At 44.6% G+C, this 19,878-nt stretch overlaps 1 protein-coding gene across 1 annotated transcript; it reads left to right on the top strand.

Moving 5' to 3' along the window:
* The first annotated feature begins 44 nt into the window (after window positions 1–44).
* Window positions 45–4,005, top strand: LOC125633822 (uncharacterized). The gene is made up of 2 exons (XM_048843648.2): window positions 45–2,794; window positions 3,383–4,005. The coding sequence occupies exons 1-2, from the start codon at window positions 2,215–2,217 to the stop codon at window positions 3,880–3,882; spliced, it is 1,080 nt and encodes a 359-aa protein (XP_048699605.1). The 5' UTR covers window positions 45–2,214; the 3' UTR covers window positions 3,883–4,005.
* Window positions 4,006–19,878: the final 15,873 nt, after the last annotated feature.

Genomic DNA, 19,878 nt, shown 5'->3' with positions numbered 1-19,878 from the left:
GTTTTATGTAGCTCCTTTCCTGTTAAAGATATCCTAAACTATTAAAGCCATAAATTCTGTGTTAGTAGTATAGAATTCAATATTCGCTGCTCCATCAATGGTAGAAGACAAGCAGTCATCAAAAGCATGTGAATATCCTTGGATGCTAGAACTTTATTTAGTGAGATGTAATGTGTATTAAGAAAGACACCTCACTTCAGAGTCCTGTAGGATCCTTGATTTTTACTAGACAAGAAGTGGACACAAGGTACCATAGGGGAACGTATCATCTGAACAACATCATCCAATTCTGCTGATACATTCATGCTACAGCAGTGGGCGATAGAGCATTATTTATTGGTAACTTCCTTAATAATGCGTTTTATGGAATAATAAGGGAATGATCCATTTAGTATCTACAAATGTTCTTACACTAGCCAAGTCTTGCAGTGATCTTGTCCTGCCATTAATAAAGGTGAATGGAAAAAAGAATGAAGCATTGTTTGCCATATACCTAACAGCTTTCTTTTAATTCTGGAACATCAATAGCATTACCAATTTAAAAGGGACACAGCTTGAATTATGTGAAATTGACTTATTTAAAATAAAAGTCCAGTGTCTAATAATAGAGCATCCTTTAAACAGTATCCTCCTCAGATTTTATAAATACTCAAAATAACTATATAGATTTTTGTTTCCTTGCTGATGTTTGAGGGGAAACAAAAACTGACTATACAAAGTGCTATCAAAATGCACAAAGTAAACACGCAATACTTTTTTCTTTTCATTTACAGTAAGCTTGTGTTTTACTGGTAACTGCAATAGGTAAGCAACTTCTAGCTATATGACTTTTTTCAAAAATTTTCTTAATATAAGCAGAAGTAGTTAATCTTCTGTAGCCAAATGATCTCTTGAGTACTGTCTTATGTTTCACAGTATGCATCATCATTATACTCCATATCCGTGCTCCCTATTTCTGTTGTGAGTTTTACCTCTGTGCGCTTGAGGAGGAAAGATCAAACCTGTCATCCACTGGCTAGAGGGCTTCACATCCAGTTCTAACTTCTGTTCGGCAGCAGTGTCAGGCTATCTCTAGATCTGCTTTCCTTTGGTGTATAGGAAATCCTTTAGAAACATTCTAAATTTTATGCAGATTTGTTCCTTTCTTTATCCCAGCTAGGAATCATTCTGTGTCTTCTCTTTAAGCAGCAGCTTCACTTCACTTAGAGACAAAAGCTATGATCCTTATGTGCATTTGCTCCACAGCCTTTGGTGCTGTTCCAGCTTGCATCCTCAGCCACTGGCCCCTACCATGGGCATGGTAGGAGTGGTTCCCTGGAGTCTGGCACTTGAACTCAATGAAATAGTGCCAATCATGGAGAGGAGCTGTCTCCATTCTAGCCCCCCAACTTGATGCCACAGAAGCTGACAACTTCCATTCACACTTCTGTGTGGTTCCAAGCTCTACCTCAGCAGAGGATGCATTGGTTCTTCAGATTCTAGCCCCAGGAAAGTCCCAGGCCCACTTAAATAGCGCTGCACCTCTGTAAACCTCAGAGTGATACCACAGGCTCTTTTGACAACTAAGTGGGCATCTCTACTGTTCTCTGGTCACCACAAGCCAGCTTCACTAACCACCAATGCTCTCATCACCTGGAGGCAGGTGCCTTTTCCTAAATGATATGGCATCTCTCTTTAGACTGTTCTAATAACATGCCCATCCTTCCTCCTCAAGCAATGCCCCCACTTAAAATTTTTGCACGTTTTACAAGTTTTTGTAACTTTAATAGTTGCTATTTAACATTTCCCTAGTTACTGATGGCATAAAAAGTATTTCATTATAACTGTAATAACTGCATTATCCCTAGCCTGATTCTTGGCCCTGGTCTACACTAGGACTTTAGGTCGAATTTAGCAGCATTAAATAGATGTAAACCTGCACCCGTCCACACGATGAAGCCCTTTATTTCGACTTAAAGGGCTCTTAAAATCGATTTCCTTACTCCACCCCTGACAAGTGGATTAGCGCTTAAATCGGCCTTGCCGGCTCGAATTTGGGGTACTGTGGACACAATTCGACGGTATTGGCCTCTGGGAGCTATCCCAGAGTGCTCCATTGTGACCGCTCTGGACAGCACTCTCACCTCAGATGCACTGGCCAGGGAGACAGGAAAAGAACCGCGAACTTTTGAATCTCATTTCCTGTTTGGCCAGCGTGACAAGCTGCAGGTGACCATGCAGAGCTCATCAGCAGAGGTGACCATGATGGAGTCCCAGAATCGCAAAAGAGCTCCAGCATGGACCGAACGGGAGGTACGGGATCTGATCGCTGTTTGGGGAGAGGAATCCGTGCTATCAGAACTCCGTTCCAGTTTTCGAAATGCCAAAACCTTTGTCAAAATCTCCCAGGGCATGAAGGACAGAGGCCATAACAGGGACCCGAAGCAGTGCCGCGTGAAACTGAAGGAGCTGAGGCAAGCCTACCAGAAAACCAGAGAGGCGAACGGCCGCTCCGGGTCAGAGCCCCAAACATGCCGCTTCTATGATGAGCTGCATGCCATTTTAGGGGGTTCAGCCACCACTACCCCAGCCGTGTTGTTTGACTCCTTCAATGGAGATGGAGGCAATACGGAAGCAGGTTTTGGGGACGAAGAAGATGATGATGATGAGGTTGTAGATAGCTCACAGCAAGCAAGTGGAGAAACCGGTTTTCCCGACAGCCAGGAACTGTTTCTCACCCTAGACCTGGAGCCAGTACCCCCCGAACCCACCCAAGGCTGCCTCCTGGACCCAGCAGGCGGAGAAGGGACCTCTGGTGAGTGTACCTTTTAAAATACTATACATGGTTTAAAAGCAAGCATGTGAAAGGATACTTTGCCCTGGCATTCGCGGTTCTCCTGGATGTACTCCCAAAGCCTTTGCAAAAGGTTTCTGGGGAGGGCAGCCTTATTGCATCCTTCATGGTAGGACACTTTACCACTCCAGGCCAGTAACACGTACTCGGGAATCATTGTAGAACAAAGCATTGCAGTGTATGTTTGCTGGCATTCAAACAACATCCGTTTTTTATCTCTCTGTGTTATCCTCAGGAGAGTGAGATCTAATTCATGGTCACCTGGTTGAAATAGAGTGCTTTTCTTCAGGGGACACTCAGAGGAGCCCATTCCTGCTGGGCTGTTTGCCTGTGGCTAAACAGAAATGTTCCCCACTGTTAGCCACGGGGAGGGGGGAGGGTTGAGGGGGTAGCCACGCGGTGGGGGGAGGCAAAATGCGACCTTGTAACGAAAGCACATGTGCTATGTATGTAATGTTATCAGCAAGGTTTACCCTGAAAGAGTGTAACCATTGTTTTATAAAATGTGTCTTTTTAAATACCGCTGTCCCTTTTTTTTTTCTCCACCAGCTGCATGTGTTTCAATGATCACAGGATCTTGTCCTTCCCAGAGGCTAGTGAAGCTTAGAAAGAAAAAAAAACGCACTCGTGATGAAATGTTCTCCGAGCTCATGCTGTCCTCCCACACTGACAGAGCACAGACGAATGCGTGGAGGCAAATAATGTCAGAGTGCAGGAAAGCACAAAATGACTGGGAGGAGAGGTGGCGGGCTGAAGAGAGGGCTGAAGCTCAAATGTGGCGGCAGCGTGATGAGAGGAGGCAGGATTCAATGCTGAGGCTGCTGGAGGACCAAACCAGTATGCTCCAGTGTATGGTTGAGCTGCAGCAAAGGCAGCTGGAGCACAGACTGCCACTGCTGCCCCTCTGTAACCAACCGCCCTCCTCCCCAAGTTCCATAGCCTCCACACCCAGACGCCCAAGAACACGGTGGGGGGGCCTCCGGCCAACCAGCCACTCCACCACAGAGGATTGCCCAAAAAAAAGAAGGCTGTCATTCAATAAATTTTAAAGTTGTAAACTTTTAAAGTGCTGTGTGGCATTTTCCTTCCCTCCTTCACCACCCCTCCTGGGCTACCTTGGTAGTCATCCCCCTATTTGTGTGATGAATGAATAAAGAATGCATGAATGTGAAGCAACAATGACTTTATTGCCTCTGCAAGCGGTGATTGAAGGGAGGAGGGGCGGATGGTTAGCTTACAGGGAAGTAGAGTGAACCAAGGGGTGGGGGGTTTCATCAAGGAGAAACAAACAGAACTTTCACACCGTAGCCTGGCCAGTCATGAAACTGGTTTTCAAAGCTTCTCTGATGCGTACCACGCCCTCCTGTGCTCTTCTAACCACCCTGGTGTCTGGCTGCGCGTAACCAGCAGCCAGGCGATTTGCCTCAACCTCCCACCCCGCCATAAACGTCATAGAATCATAGAATATAAGGGTTGGAAGGGACCCCAGAAGGTCATCTAGTCCAACCCCCTGCTCGAAGCAGGACCAATTCCCAGTTAAATCATCCCAGCCAGGGCTTTGTCAAGCCTGACCTTAAAAACCTCTAAGGAAGGAGATTCTACCACCTCCCTAGGTAACGCATTCCAGTGTTTCACCACCCTCTTAGTGAAAAAGTTTTTCCTAATATCCAATCTAAACCTCCCCCACAGCAACTTGAGACCATTACTCCTCGTTCTGTCATCTGCTACCATTGAGAACAGTCTAGAGCCATCCTCTTTGGAACCCCCTTTCAGGTAGTTGAAAGCAGCTATCAAAACCCCCCTCATTCTTCTCTTCTGCAGGCTAAACAATCCCAGCTCCCTCAGCCTCTCCTCATAACTCATGTGTTCCAGACCCCTAATCATTTTTGTTGCCCTTCGCTGGACTCTCTCCAATTTATCCACATCCTTCTTGAAGTGTGGGGCCCAAAACTGGACACAGTACTCCAGATGAGGCCTCACCAATGTCGAATAGAGGGGAACGATCACGTCCCTCGATCTGCTCGCTATGCCCCTACTTATACATCCCAAAATGCCATTGGCCTTCTTGGCAACAAGGGCACACTGCTGACTCATATCCAGCTTCTCGTCCACTGTCACCCCTAGGTCCTTTTCCGCTCCCCCTTACTCTCACAGATATTGTGGAGCACACAGCAAGCAGTAATAACAGTGGGAATATTGGTTTCGCTGAGGTCTAAGCGAGTCAGTAAACTGCGCCAGCGCGCCTTTAAACGTCCAAATGCACATTCTACCACCATTCTGCACTTGCTCGGCCTGTAGTTGAACAGCTCCTGACTACTGTCCAGGCTGCCTGTGTACGGCTTCATGAGCCATGGCATTAAGGGGTAGGCTGGTCCCCAAGGATACATATAAGCATTTCAACATCCCCAACAGTTATTTTCTGGTCTGGGAATAAAGTCCCTCCCTGCAGCTTTTGAAACAGACCAGAGTTCCTGAAGATGCGAGCGTCATGTACCTTTCCCGGCCATCCCACGTTGATGTTGGTGAAACGTCCCTTGTGATCCACCAGAGCTTGCAGCACTATTGAAAAGTACCCCTTGCGGTTTATGTACTCGGCGGCTTGGTGCTCCGGTGCCAAGATAGGGATATGGGTTCCGTCTATGGCCCCACCACAGTTAGGGAATCCCATTGCAGCAAAGCCATCCACTATGACCTGCACATTTCCCAGGGTCACTACCCTTGATATCAGCAGATCTTTGATTGCGTGGGCTACTTGCATCACAGCAGCCCCAACAGTAGATTTGCCCACTCCAAATTGATTCCCAACTGACCGGTAGCTGTCTGGCGTTGCAAGCTTCCACAGGGCTATCGCCACTCGCTTCTCAACTGTGAGGGCTGCTCTCATCTTGGTATTCATGCGCCTCAGGGCAGGGGAAAGCAAGTCACAAAGTTCCATGAAAGTGCCCTTACGCATGCGAAAGTTTCACAGCCACTGGGAATCGTCCCAGACCTGCAACACTATGCGGTCCCACCAGTCTGTGCTTGTTTTCCGAGCCCAGAATCGGCGTTCCACCGCATGAACCTGCTCCATTAGCACCATGATGCATGCATTGGCAGGGCCCATGCTTTCAGAGAAATCTGTGTCCATGTCCTGATCACTCACGTGACCGCGCTGACGTCGCCTCCTCGCCCGGTATCGCTTTGCCCGGTTCTGGTGCTGCATATACTGCTGGATAATGCGTGTGGTGTTTAATGTGCTCCTAATTGCCAAAGTGAGCTGAGTGGCCTCCATGCTTGCCTTGGTATGGCGTCCGCACAGAAAAAAGGCGCGGAACGATTGTCTGCCGTTGCTCTGACGGAGGGAGGGGCGACTGACAACACGGCTTACAGGGTTGGCTTCAGGGAGCTAAAATCAACAAAGGGGGTGTCTTTACATCAAGGAGTATTTCAGGCAGGACTTCACAGAGGGTTCCAATAAGAAATGGTGCACCTAAGTTATTGTTCTTATTGGAACGAGGAGGTTAGCCTGGCCTCTGATTGATACATGGCTAGATTTACCTCGCTGCACCTTCTCTGTGAGTGACTGCAGTGTGACCTAGAGGAATGAGTCCCTTAGACAGGGGAGGAGGCAAATGAGTACAAAACAAATCTGGTCTATTTCTTGTTTTGATCCACTCCATCTATCTTCTACATCTTTGGCTGTCAGCAGACGGTGCAGAAGGACTGCATGCCATCCACATCTCATGGCTGCTCGGCAGAAGATGGTACAGTACGACTGCTAGCCATCCTCATCTCTTGCCTGCCCGGCAGAAGATGGTACAGTACGACTGCTAGCAATCCGTATCACCTGCCTGCTCACCATAAGACGGTTCAATAGGACTGACTGCAGGACTAAAGAGAATGACTTGGTCAAGTCACTCCAAATTTAGTCCCTGCCCCCATGTCTGTCCAGGCGCTCCCAGCCAACGTGGCCAGGAGCACCTCCGACACAACGAGGACGGCTACCAGTCGTACTGCACCGTCTGCTGCCAGAAGGCAAGGGGTTGCTGCTACTGTGTAGCAAAGCCGTACCATGTCTGCCAGCACCCAGGAGACATAGGGTGACGGTTACCTGAGCGGGCTCCATGCTTGCCGTGGTATGGCGTCTGCACAGGTAACTCAGGAAAAAAGGCGCAAAACGATTTTCTGCCCTTGCTTTCACGGAGGGAGGGAGGGAACGGGGGCCTGATGATATGTACCCAGAACCACCCGCGACAATGTTTTAGCCCCATCAGGCATTGGGATCTCAACCCAGAATTCCAAAGGGCAGCGGAGACTGCGGGAATTGTGGGATAGCTATCCACAGTGCAATGCTCCGGAAGTCGACTCTAGCCTCGGTACTGTGGAAGCACTCCGCCGAGTTAATGCACTTAATGCCCTTAGAGCATTTTCTGTGGGGACACACACACTCGAATATATAAAACCGATTTCTAAAAAAACGACTTCTATAAATTCGACCTTATTCCGTAGTGTAGACATACCCTTGCTTGCACATTTATACCTGCGTCTGGAAATTTCCACTACATGCATCCGACGAAGTGGGTATTCACCCACAAAAGCTTATGCTCCAATACGTCTGTTAGTCTATAGGTTGCCACAGGACTCTTTGCTGCTTTTGTAATATATGAATACATCATCCTGCTTCTTACCAAATACAGAAGACATTTATTGAATACATTTGCCTTTTCTGCATTATGATTGATAGTTTTACCATGGTTGTCTAGAAGTGGACCTATGGTATTGCTAGAATTTCATGCGTTCCTGGTGTATTTGAAGTATTCCTTCTGAGTATGCTCAGCACTACTGGCTGTAGAGTTTTCATGGATTTCTTTATCAATTGGCTGCATTTCCTAACTGCTGATTTGTACTCACTGCTCTCAGTTGTCACTTTGGATGGGCTATTACCAGCAGGAGAGTGAGTTTGTGTGTAGGGGGGTGGAGGGTGAGAAAACCTGGATTTGTGCTGGAAATGGCCCAACTTGATGATCACTTTAGATAAGCTATTACCAGCAGGACAGTGGGGTGGGAGGAGGTATTGTTTCATGATCTCTGTGTGTATATAATATCTGCTGCAGTTTCCACGGTATGCATCCGATGAAGTGAGCTGTAGCTCACGAAAGCTCATGCTCAAATAAATTGGTTAGTCTCTAAGGTGCCACAAGTCCTCCTTTTCTTTTTGCGAATACAGACTAACACGGCTGTTACTCTGAAACCTGCTCTCAGTCTCTCCTTTTTTCATCCGTTTATAGTAACTTCTTTCACTCCCTTCTTAACCAGGAAGGTTTTTTAACCAAAGCAGTCTTCTTTCATGACTGCTGATTTTGGTGTTTAGTAAGCTACTAACACCAATAATTAATTACACACAGCAATCATAATTTGCTAGAATCACAGAGAGGGAAAGATATATGGAGAGTAACAGACTTCCATTGAAGAATTATGTATCAATTCCTTAATTAAAGATGCATTATCAGAAAAAAAACCCCTTATAATTATGAAAGACATTTTTATAACTCTTTGAGGATTAGTTTGTTACTCATATTTTCTTTGCATTGAACTTTTTCATCCAATGTTTTCTTGATATCTGTCTTAGAATAAATACTTAATGTTATGTAATACTACATAACAGAATATATAGCATTTTGATCATCATGCCTGCATGCAAAACATTTTGCTTAACAGGCTCTAAACTTCTTCCTTTTCAACTAGGTAATGTCAGAGAGTGGGATGGCACTTTAAGGGAGTCAGGGTTCAGCACTCACCTCCAACTATGGAGTGTAATCCTGTAAGGACCAGAGAAGCTTACTTTAACTCTGATGTAAATGTAGCCCTACAGGGAGCAGGATAGGAAAAAGCAGGATTGCTGCAGGGAATAGATAAGCTCCTACAAAAGACCTTTGCTCAGGGGAGAGGATGTGATTGAGATATTGAACTTGTGTTTAACAATTTTGTTCAAAGTAATAAAACCAAAGCTGTGAAGAAAAGAGACTGAAATCCTGTGGCTGGAGAGCATTCTTTAGTGTATGGACTGGTGATATAGCCCACTGGCTTGCAGGTAACCCAAGCAAACTACGGAATTGTGTGGATGCAACACTTGAGAAATACCAATTCTCTGTTTTTTCCAAAACTTGCAAGAATGAGTGAATGTGGCAATGACCATTGCTGTAGGATATTGGAATCCAGACTGGCAACTCCTTAGCAATAGTAAGGTTAAAAGCTTGGTTAATAGTAACAGAAATGGTAGAATTTGATTTGACTGTCATCAATTCTTAAGTAAGAGCACCAATAGAAATTTTCTGTGTTCACAATGTTATTTGATTCTTTGATTCCCTAATAGTCCCATTTTTCACTTTTTCCATATTTCCAATTTAATGAGAATATTCTAGTAAGTTGTCAAGGCCTCAACAGATAATTCCCTTCTTGTCATCTAATTGTGTCTAACTCTTAAAAAGCTAAATAGGCAACAAAGCACAAACAAAAATTCCCTCCCCCTCTCCCCCATTTGAAAGTATCTTCTTTCCCCATTGGTCCTTCTGGTCAGGTGCCAACTAGTTAATGGAACTGATTAACTCTTTACAGGTAAAGGAGGGATTTTATGCTACCCTTAGCTGTATGTTTATGACACCATATTTGAAATTTTCCTGGAGTACCTGAGCACAGATCTCCAGCAAGGAAGTGAGAGGATCAGTAGATTCATTTGTATGATTTCAGGCTATATTCCCTTTTTGTCTGCTAAAATACAAATATTTACAGATATTCCTTCCACACATATATAAGAGTGATCCTCTCCCCTCAAGTGTTCATCTTTCCCTAAGGCAGATGCCATTGTAGGGAGTTAGTGTTTCAATGAAAATGTAAAAGTGTGGGTTGCATCGCCAATGGCTCTAAAGTGCTGGCAGAGGAGTGGTCAGAAGAGGAACGATATTGAGAGTGAAGAAGAAAACTCCTGTATTGCCCAAGAATTCAAAGGGAGGAGATTTGGCTGCAGGCTCTAATATTATGGTTTTGTCAACACAGCCTCTCATAGTATATTGGAAACCATGAAAAATTGGAAGGAAACTTTTGATTCCAGTAGTCCATGTGTAATAGCAGTAGAGGGCAGAGTGACTTATGAAGAAAAGCAGTGTTAAGTCTGGTTTCAGAGGAGCAGCTGTGTTAGTCTGTATCCGCAAAAAGAACAGGAGTACTTGTAGCACCTTAGAGACTAACAAATTTATTAGAGCATAAGCTTTTGTGGGCTACAGCCCACTTCATCGGATGCATAGAATGGAACATATAGTAAGAAGATAATATATACATACAGAGAAGGTGGAAGTTGCCATACAAACTGTAAGAGGCTAATTAATTAAGATGCGCTATTATCAGCAGGAGAAAAAAACTTTTGTAGTGATGATCAAGATGGCTCATTTAGACAGTTGACAAGAAGGTGTGAGGATACTTAACATGGGGAAATAGATTCAATATGTGTAATGACCCAGCCACTCCCAGTCTCTATTCAAACCCAAGTTAATAGTATCTAGTTTGCATATTAATTCAAGCTCAGCAGTTTCTCATTGGAGTCTGTTTTTGAAGCTTTTCTGTTGCAAAATTGCCACCCTTAAGTCTTTTACTGAGTGGCCAGAGAGGTTGAAGTGTTCTCCTACTGGTTTTTGGATGTTATGATTCCTGATGTCAGATTTGTGTCCATTTATTCTTCTGCGTAGAGACTGTCCGGTTTGGCCAATGTACATGGTAGAGGGGCATTGCTGGCACAGGATGGCATATATCACATTGGTAGATGTGCAGGTGAACGAGCCCCTGATGGCGTGGCTAATGTGATTAGGTCCTATGATGGTGTCACTTGAATAAATATGTGGACAGAGTTGGCATTGGTCTTTGTTGCAAGGATAGGTTCCTGGGTTAGTGTTTTTGTTGTGTGGTTGCTGGAGATTATTTGCTCCAGGTATGGGGGCTGTCTGTAAGCGAGGACTGGTCTGTCTCCTAAGATCTGTGAGAGTGAGGGATCATTTTTCAGGATAGGTTGTAAATCTTCGATGATGCGCTGGAGAGGTTTTAGTTGGGGGCTGAAGGTGACAACAAGTGGCGTTCTGTTATTTTCTTTATTGGGCCTGTCCTGTAGTAGGTGACTTCTGAGTACTCTTCTGGCTCTGTCAATCTGTTTTTTCACTTTCGCAGGTGGGTATTGTAGTTTTAAGAATGCTTGATAGAGATCTTGTAGGTGTTCGTCTCTGTCTGAGGGATTGGACATGCAAGGGGTTACAGAATGAGACTGTTAGTTCTAAACTTCCGTCAGGTGTCCTGATTAATGACAATATAATTCTTCTTCAAAAACGGGAGGGGGGGGAATTTAAAGGATTTTAACTGGAGTGTTTTGACTTATGAAAAAGGTGATGTTAAAAATCTACACCCACTCCCTTCCCCTTTCTTGATCTAACTTCAGGTGAAAAATGACCCTCCTTTGTGTATCACTAAAAGCTCTTCTTGTTTCCTTCAAAATCTCTGATGCTTAAAAGGCAATTAAAGTGTTCTACCTGTCCCACCCCTATCCTTCCCCAACTGCTTACAATTTAATTGTGCCACTTTGACATTTAGTACTAAGCATTATCACTGTTTTAGAGATAATTTGTTAGAAATGAAGCACTACTTTTATTCTAGGAGTAGCAGTTGCTATCCTGCCAGATGCCAGGATCAGGGTAATAGAAATTAGTGTGGAATTTTTCACTGAGGGTAATGCATCTGAAGAACTTAGCCTTTGTTTCAGTATGCAAATTATCTGTGAAAAGTGTGTGGTGTGATTTCTTCACACACACACACACACACACACGCACTTTTTTGGTGGGGGGCGGGTTGGGCAGTTATTGATAATTCTCTGACACCATTTCCCAGCATGTTTGGAGTCAGGGGCTGGGATCAAATGGAGAGAAACTCCTGCTGAAGCCAATAGGGAGGCTTCTGCATGGGGGGAAATGGACAAACCATTTCCTGGGCTAATGGTGAACTAGGACTGTGCTTCCCCCTGAGTGGGAGGGGACAGCTTGACTCAGACCAAGACAAGCTTTCATTTTTTTGTCTTTTGGGCTTGGCAACCGAGACAGACAGACAGAACAGCTCAGGGGGAAGTCTGATTAACTCCCCCGCCCCACAAGGGGAGTCTTTGAACTGTTGTGGGAAAGTTGCATGGATCAGGCAGTTCCAGCACTGGGGAGACCCATATCCACAGTGGCAGCCGGAGATCTGCCAGCTGAGGCCTTCACAGGACTCCAGATCAGGGAGCCTAGTAGGAGCCGGTGTGGGATCTACAAAAGGACTTAGGCGTTGCAATGCTGAGCGTGATGATGACTAAATTTTAAGCACCTAAAAAATTACAGGAACAGTGCCACACCTCACAAAAGTCACGCTGGGTGCCTAGACTCACCATACCTCTCAGTGAATGGGGAGAGAGAGGCACCTCAGAAGTGAGACACAAAAGCAAGCATGCTAGGTGGGGAGCCACTTAAACTAGCTGACAAGTTTCAGAAACTAGCTGAGGGAAAGTGCCAACCAGAGGGGGTATGCTAAGCTCTGTCCCTCTCATGGAGATAAGCAGCATCCTGTAGCTCTGACTTCGGCGCCTATCTCTGCTTAGTGATGCGCAAACAGAACCTGTCTCCTGGAGGTGCCTTGGCCACCTAAGCTGTTTCTTGTGGGAATGAGTTAGGTGCCTGCCTCACTCCACACACACGGGCTGCCAGAGGTCGTTCCTTGTAACTCTCAGCCCAGTCGTTAAAGCAGTGACAGTCTCCTGGGGTGTGGGAAACCCAGATTCAATTCCTATTTCTCAGGAGGGTGCTCTAACCATTGAGCTAGGGGATAGTCTGATGTGGGGCTTCTCAGTCTCTTCAGTTGAAGCTTTCCACTGTAAATAAATGAGTGATTGGAGCAAGGAGATTGGACCCAGGATTTCCAACCTTGTAAGTCTAGGGACTTACTGGTACGGAGCTGGGCTGGGGCTGGCTCTGGCCCCTGGAAGGGGTGGGGCTGGGGGAGGTCAGAGCCAGCCCTGGCCCACCCTGTATCGGCAAGTGCACCCTTCCCCCTCCACGGGGTAACAGCAGCAGCCAGGGGCTCTGGCAGCGATTTATAGGGCCCTGGACAGTAGCGGCAGCCGGAGCTCTGGGCCCTTTAAATCGTCCTCAGAGCCCCGCCGCCGCTTCCCCAGGGCTCCAGCAGCAGGGCTCCGGGGACAGGGCTCCGGCCACCACTACCGCCCTGGGCCCTTTAAATCATCTCCAGAGCCTGCCGGAGCCCGGGGAAGCGGTGGCAGGGCTCCGGGGATGATTTAAAGGGCCCAGGGCTCAGCCGCTGCTACCGCCGCAGGTCCTTTAAATCGCCACCCCAGCCCCACCGCTGCTACCCCAGGGCTCTGGCAGCGGGGCTCTGGCAGCAATTTAAAGGGCCAGGGGCTCCAGCTGCCTGGGGAAGCTGATCCACCCCGGTACGGCACACCGTGGCATACCAGCTTACTTTCACCTCTGTGGATATCCTAACTGCTGGACTACAGAGTCATTCTCTCTCTGGCCCAGCTATTATTTAAATATTTATCCACAGTGGATCTCTCTCACTCTCACACACACACTCCTCTCTTTCCCTCTTCCACCAGCCAGAGGTTGAACAGGACCTGATCTGGTAGGTGATCTCTGAGCACCTCTACCAGATTGGGTCCTACACAGGAATTAGGCAGCTGAGTGCCTATATTTCCCAGTTTGTGAATTGTTTTGGGCTTAGGCCAGAGATGGATGTCTGGATGCCTAGAGGGAGGAAGCAGTGTGCATGCCCAGAGGTGGGAACTTTTACCCTGAAAACTTACTCAGCTAGTGAGTTTAGGGATTTACAGGGTTCGGTGGGAGTGCTGTGTATTGCAAGGAGCCAAAACTGGGACTTGGGAGCCTACTATGATGATATGTGGAATCTTCTGTAATATTTTTATGAATCCTTTATGTGCCCCAGTTTCCCCTACATTTCACATGCTACCCAGTGGTGAGGAGAAAAGGACTGTTTGCTCCTAGGGCAGGCTAAGAGACCTAGGTATGAATATTGTCTAGCTGTCTGAGGCTGACTGGATCATTAAAAAGGACCTGCCAGGGCTGAGGTCATATCAATGGAGTAGTGTTTCTCAACTTTTTTATTCTGGTGATCCCCTTTGGACTTAAAAAACTACCCCTTAGGAAAAAATTGCAGCCCTCTTTCTTCAAGCCTGGGGCTTCAGGCCAGCTCAGAGCGTGAGGATAAAACATGTATTTTAGCTTTGCGCAGCCCCCTGTGGCATGGTGCCCCTGGCAATTGCCCTGCTTTCTACCCCCTAATGCTGGCCCTGCTTTTGACTTCCCCCATCCCCACTCTGACCGCCCCCTGGGGGTCAGAACCCCCAGGTTGAAAAACACTGCAATGGAGAATCTGAGAAGACAATGGAAAACCTCATCACCAGGAAGTTGACACCTAGCAACCAAGGAGGTGGTGGAAGATGTATTTCTCTGCTTCTTGGCAGGGAAGCTGAGCAAAGTCCCCTAGCTTGAGAACAAAGGACTGGGAAATGTAAGATGGGGGGACAAGAATTGGTTGCTGGAGGGAGACTGGGGTCTTACCAGGAAACTGTTTAAGGAAGTCAGAGAGAAACAGAGCCTGAACGTGGAGTTTGCTACACCTTGATTGGCTCTGGGCTAACCAGATGGACTTGGACTATGGTTTAACCTCCATTCTCTACACTAACATAAGGGCTTCTATGCTGTGGTCCAGTTGACTAATGAATCCTGTTCTTTTGACAATGCTGTTTGAGTGTCCCTGCAAATACTGACTGAGGTGCACTAATCCCTGGAGCGTGTACGAGTTTCTATCAGGAGTCTATGTCAGTTGAATTCACTGAACAGAGATCTCTGTATGAAGCAGGAGTGTTGGAGCCCCAGAGTTGTAGTCTTGGGAGGCTGTGAGGCCAGGTGGACTATCCTGAAGGAAGAGCAAGTCCCCTGGGGGGTCTGACACACTGAAGGGATTCTGCCCAGGGCTGAAGACGCAGTAAGAGTTCTTTGCTGAAGCCGGCCAATGTTCACAGCACTGCAGTACTCCTCCCCGGACTCAACCTCAGCATGCCAGCTGCTTAGAAAGGTGCCCAGGAGGGAGCTGGGGTTGGGAGGCAGGGAACTGACTGATTTGTTAATGTTTAGTAGATACTTATTAGTTAAACCCTAACCCTTTCCTTTCCCAGATTGTATCTTCCCAGCTCCCAGTAAAGTCTCCCTTTATTATACAGTTGATTTTGAGTGTTATTTCTTTGCTAGGGTTTGTGTTGAAGTACTTTTATTGGTTTGGTATGGATCACAGTTGAGAGGGTCAATCGTGTTTCAGACTGTCAATAAACTGGGCAGACACCGCCACACTGGTGGTATATTCTATAATTAGATTTAACCAAACCAGCAACAAATGTGTGCTCCTGGGTCACTATACTAGCTTAACATGGAGCCACAGACGGTCCCCTTAGACGCTCCAGCCTATATTACCACCCAGACAAACTGAACTTCTGTGATGATGGCGGGGGGTCAGTCACTTACCCAGGTCAATGGATGCTCAGGACCTTACATCGAAGACAATGCTGTAGCCAATCCTTCAGTTAACTAAAGATTTATTAACTAAGAAAAAGCAATGCGTTACTAAAAGGTTAAAGCAAATAAAATACGTTACAGTTGGATCAAAGTATATTTGAAAGTCATGTTAAATCTCCTAGTTTTCTATAAGTCTCTCTGAATTGCCCAACTAGTTCTTAGGTACCTCACTCCTTTTGTTCAAAATTTCCTGTCATAATTCACCCATCCAGAGCTGGGGTAGGAAAGAAGTGGCCAATGTCCTTTGTTCTCCCCTTTTATATCTTGACCCTTTTTGCTGGCAAAATCCTTGCTATGCTTTGTCATCAGTCCTTCATATGACTTGCAAATCTTTGCCTGCACCTTCTGCGTATGTGCTGGTTGAGGTGTCTTTGGGGATGACATGCAGAAGCTCTTGGTGACAGCTCCTTTGTTAATCCAGAAGAATTAACCTGTGGGCATTTTGCAGATCCACAACATGTTTGAGTTACACACATATAGCAAAATTTCATAATTCCACACACAATGTTGATAGACATATCATAAAAAGATAATACTCAGATTACAACTATTCCAATGATACCTCCCAAGGCATACTTTATACAAGATTTACCACAAGTCTGTAAAAGTGGTGACCATATTAGTGTAGATGGTCATCTTCCCCTTTAGATAGCATCACATAACTCTTCACAATGGGTGAGTTAATTTGGTTGAAACACTGAATACAAATAACAACAGGAGCCAAATTAGCTCATTCATCTTAACTGCTATTCTGTTTTTGTTCTCCCCCTCCCCCCGACCTTCACCAGTGCAATCAGGTGGGAAAATGAAGGGGGTAGGGGAGACAGCAACTGGAATACAGGGAGCTGCAAAAACAAAAGGGCAGCAGTGGAAACTAGTGTGTTTGTTGCTTCTTAAAGAGAAGTGGAGTAACAGAGCAAAAGGACATGCTGCTATTCACAGGTACTGTTTCAGAGGAACAGCCGTGTTAGTCTGTATTCGCAAAAAGAAAAGGAGTACTTGTGGCACCTTAGAGACTAACCAATTTATTTGAGCATGAGCTTTCGTGAGCTACAGCTCACTTCATCATGAAGTGAGCTGTAGCTCACGAAAGCTCATGCTCAAATAAATTGGTTAGTCTCTAAGGTGCCACAAGTACTCCTTTTCTTTTCACAGGTACTGTGACATTCAAGGAGTTCAGCTGTGGGTGGCAGTATCTAAAGTGTTTGAACTTCTAAAGACCAACAATTCCACAGTGATCTCAATACACAGTACAAGTTTCCAACAGAAAATTATGTGAAGCAAGACTTCATCTCAGTCTTGATTGGACAGAACAAATTTCCTCCAAGAGGTGTGGTTCTGTGCAAGTTCAAAGTAAAATGACTTTCATGTCTTCTCCCTTCACTCTCCAAAATAGCTTTTGGTAAAGAGTTTAGCTTGCTATGCTAGGTCAGCCTGGAATTTCCAAGCTCAGAGCATCTATGCTAGTCTCCAGTTCAGCTGTCACTTGCCATCAGAATTCCTATCATTCAGCTGTACTCATAAATGCTGATGTCAATGTCACCTGCTAACTGTGCTTCCATCTAGGCTAGACTGAGAGAAACAAAAAGTTATTCTTTGCAAGGGAATGTTGTTGAAGAATGACTGTTAGGAAGGTCTCTTCAGGGAGGCTTTATACAAGAGAACAATTAAGAACTTGAGCCTAAGAGCAATGAAACAATTTATAAGTTTTTTTTTAAAAGGCTTTTTAGAATTGATATCTTGGATATGTATTTAAAAACTGGTTTCAGACAGTTTCATCAGACATCTGATGAAGTGAGCTGTAGCTCACGAAAGCTTATGCTCAAATAAATTGGTTAGTCTCTAAGGTGCCACAAGGACCCCATTTCTTTTTATTTAAAAACTGCATTCCTTTAAGCCTTTATTTGTTAATTTTGTGTCACTTGATAGTCATGCAGCACTTCCTCAGACAGCCTGGGTTAGAAAAAGTAGCTAGTTACTATTTTAATATTCATATCAAGTGAATGCAGTGTCCAAAATAGAGTTCGGGTGCTGGGGTAGGAAGTAATGGTATAGTCCAATTTCTTAAAGGATTTCTCTTTAAACTCCTCCAACTGTGATCAGTGAGAAGTCTAGCTATGTTTTACAGTACCAACCTATAATTAAGCCAAAACAATGTTAACATTTTTTCTTAGGAAACGCTAGTTTTGTCAGGGCTCTAAAATGAAATGTCATGTTTCAGAGTAGCAGCCGTGTTAGTCTGTATTCGCAAAAAGAAAAGGAGGACTTGTGGCACCTTAGAGACTAACCAATTTATTTGAGCATAAGCTCTTGTGAGCTACAGCTCACTTCATTGGTTGCATTCAGTGGAAAATACAGTAAAAATGAAATGTGTATTTGTTTTGTTTTTTAAATGTATAGTAAATCTTAATCGAGGGATTTTACAAATAAGTGTGAAAAACAGATGCCACTCCAGGAAACCTACACAAATTAAAATTGGGGAAAAAAATCAAAGGAGCCACAAGTTAGAAAAATCATTAACAGCGGGAAACCAGAGGATTGGTCAAAAATTTTTAAAAAGCAGTACTTCTGAAGAAGCATTTCAGCCCAGATCTACATAGCCTGAAGACATCTCTCTGTTGACTCTTGACCAATCCATCTTATCAGAATGCTTGATTAACCTAAGACCACAACTTGAATATGGCAAACAAAGCAGGTGAACCATCCCAGCTACAGTATGCCTTTCCAGTAACACTGGAAGAATTGGAGGCAATGCATGGTGCTTTGAGGTCTGTAGTACATGAGATGGGCCTGGGCTTAGCAGTATTTGCTTCCCTGAAGACCATTATCTTTTTTTGCTTCTAAAGTGACAGTGGAAAGAAAGGATTTCCTACCGAAAGCAATTCTTAAAAGCCATATCACACCCCTCTACTTTGATTGCACTTAATATCAACTCTACCAGGGCCACTTTAAGAATAGTCCAGAGCTGAGTGAATAATTGTGAGGGTTTTGTTATTGTTCAGTGACCGAACCAAAACAATTTTTTGCTTTGAGCCCAAGTGGAATTTTGTTTTCTCACAGAAAAAAAATGGTTTCAGAGTAGCAGCCATGTTAATCTGTATTTGCAAAAAGAACAGGAGTACTTGTGGCACCATAGAGACTAACAAATTTATTTGAGCATAAGCTTTCATGGACTACAGCCCACTTCATCGGATGCATAGACTGTTAATCTAGTGAAACATTTTGAATGTTGACAGACTGGTTACTTTTGACACTTGTTTTTGTGTGTGTGGTTTTTTTGTTTGCAAAAAAATATTTGCCAAATTCTACCAGTAGTTATGAATAACTTTGCACTGAAAAACTGCATTTTGGGGGTAAATTTACTATTTGCTGAAAAAAATGCATCCAGCTCTAGTCCAGACACAGTAACCAGAGTTCTTAGAAATGTAAAGATGCAGCACACAGAAAATGAAGGCATATGTTATAGATACATACTTCACACACCTCCCCTGTATTTTGTTTTAATTAAGAGATGGAGCATCTCAAATTATAAGGAGACTAGTTTCTTAGGAGAGAGGTTAGGAGCAGTTTAAAATTGGTTTAATGTGGAAAGCTAGCTTCAATTGTAACTATGGAGTTTCTTCTACTGCTTCTAATATGTGATATCAGCTCTCACCATTGTATGCCAATAGTAGGAAGAGTACCAATAGTTTGAAACAAACATGCTGCTTCTTCAACAGACTATCTTTGACTTTCAAAGTTAAACCTACATTATATTTTTTCCTTTCCATTTCAGACAGTTAAAGACTGTTAATACAACTGGAATAAATATTTTTAAAGGGTCAGTGAGTCTAGCTCCAAACTATTTTGCATATAGACATTCTCTATGGTTCATGTTTTCTCTTTTATGGTATGCATTGTCTTTGCTTGTGTGTTTTATGCCCCAAATAAATAGTGAGTCTGGAAACTTTTGGTTTTAAACACCAACATTTGTAACCTTTGCCAAACTTCTTTAAGTTTCTTATGTATCACTGCCCTTTACTAAGGTTGTCATCCAAAAAACAAGACATGATTTTGTAAGCCCTGCAACACACGATCTACTATTCTCTAAAATACTGTAGATTCACTCACTGACGACTGCGTATTGTAACCTTGCATATCTGACCAATCCTTTAAACATTCACAGTTGAAGTCTTGTAAGCTTCACGCAGCCCACCCGTTAAGCAAGTAAGCCCGCACTTCTACACTTAACTTTGACTGCAACGAGATTACATACAGCTTGTAAAGCTAAGCATGTGTGTAAGTCTTGGTTGGGGTGGTACATAAGCCTTGATATTTCAGAACTGGAACTTCCAGTTCCTGCAGTGCTCTGGCTCAACTAGTGCTCCGCATCATTGTAGTTTTCAATATACAGTTAGC

This window comes from Caretta caretta, chromosome 3, assembly GCF_965140235.1.
Source record: "Caretta caretta isolate rCarCar2 chromosome 3, rCarCar1.hap1, whole genome shotgun sequence".
NCBI lineage: Eukaryota > Metazoa > Chordata > Testudines > Cheloniidae > Caretta > Caretta caretta.
This window is presented reverse-complemented; position numbering and strand designations above follow the sequence as displayed.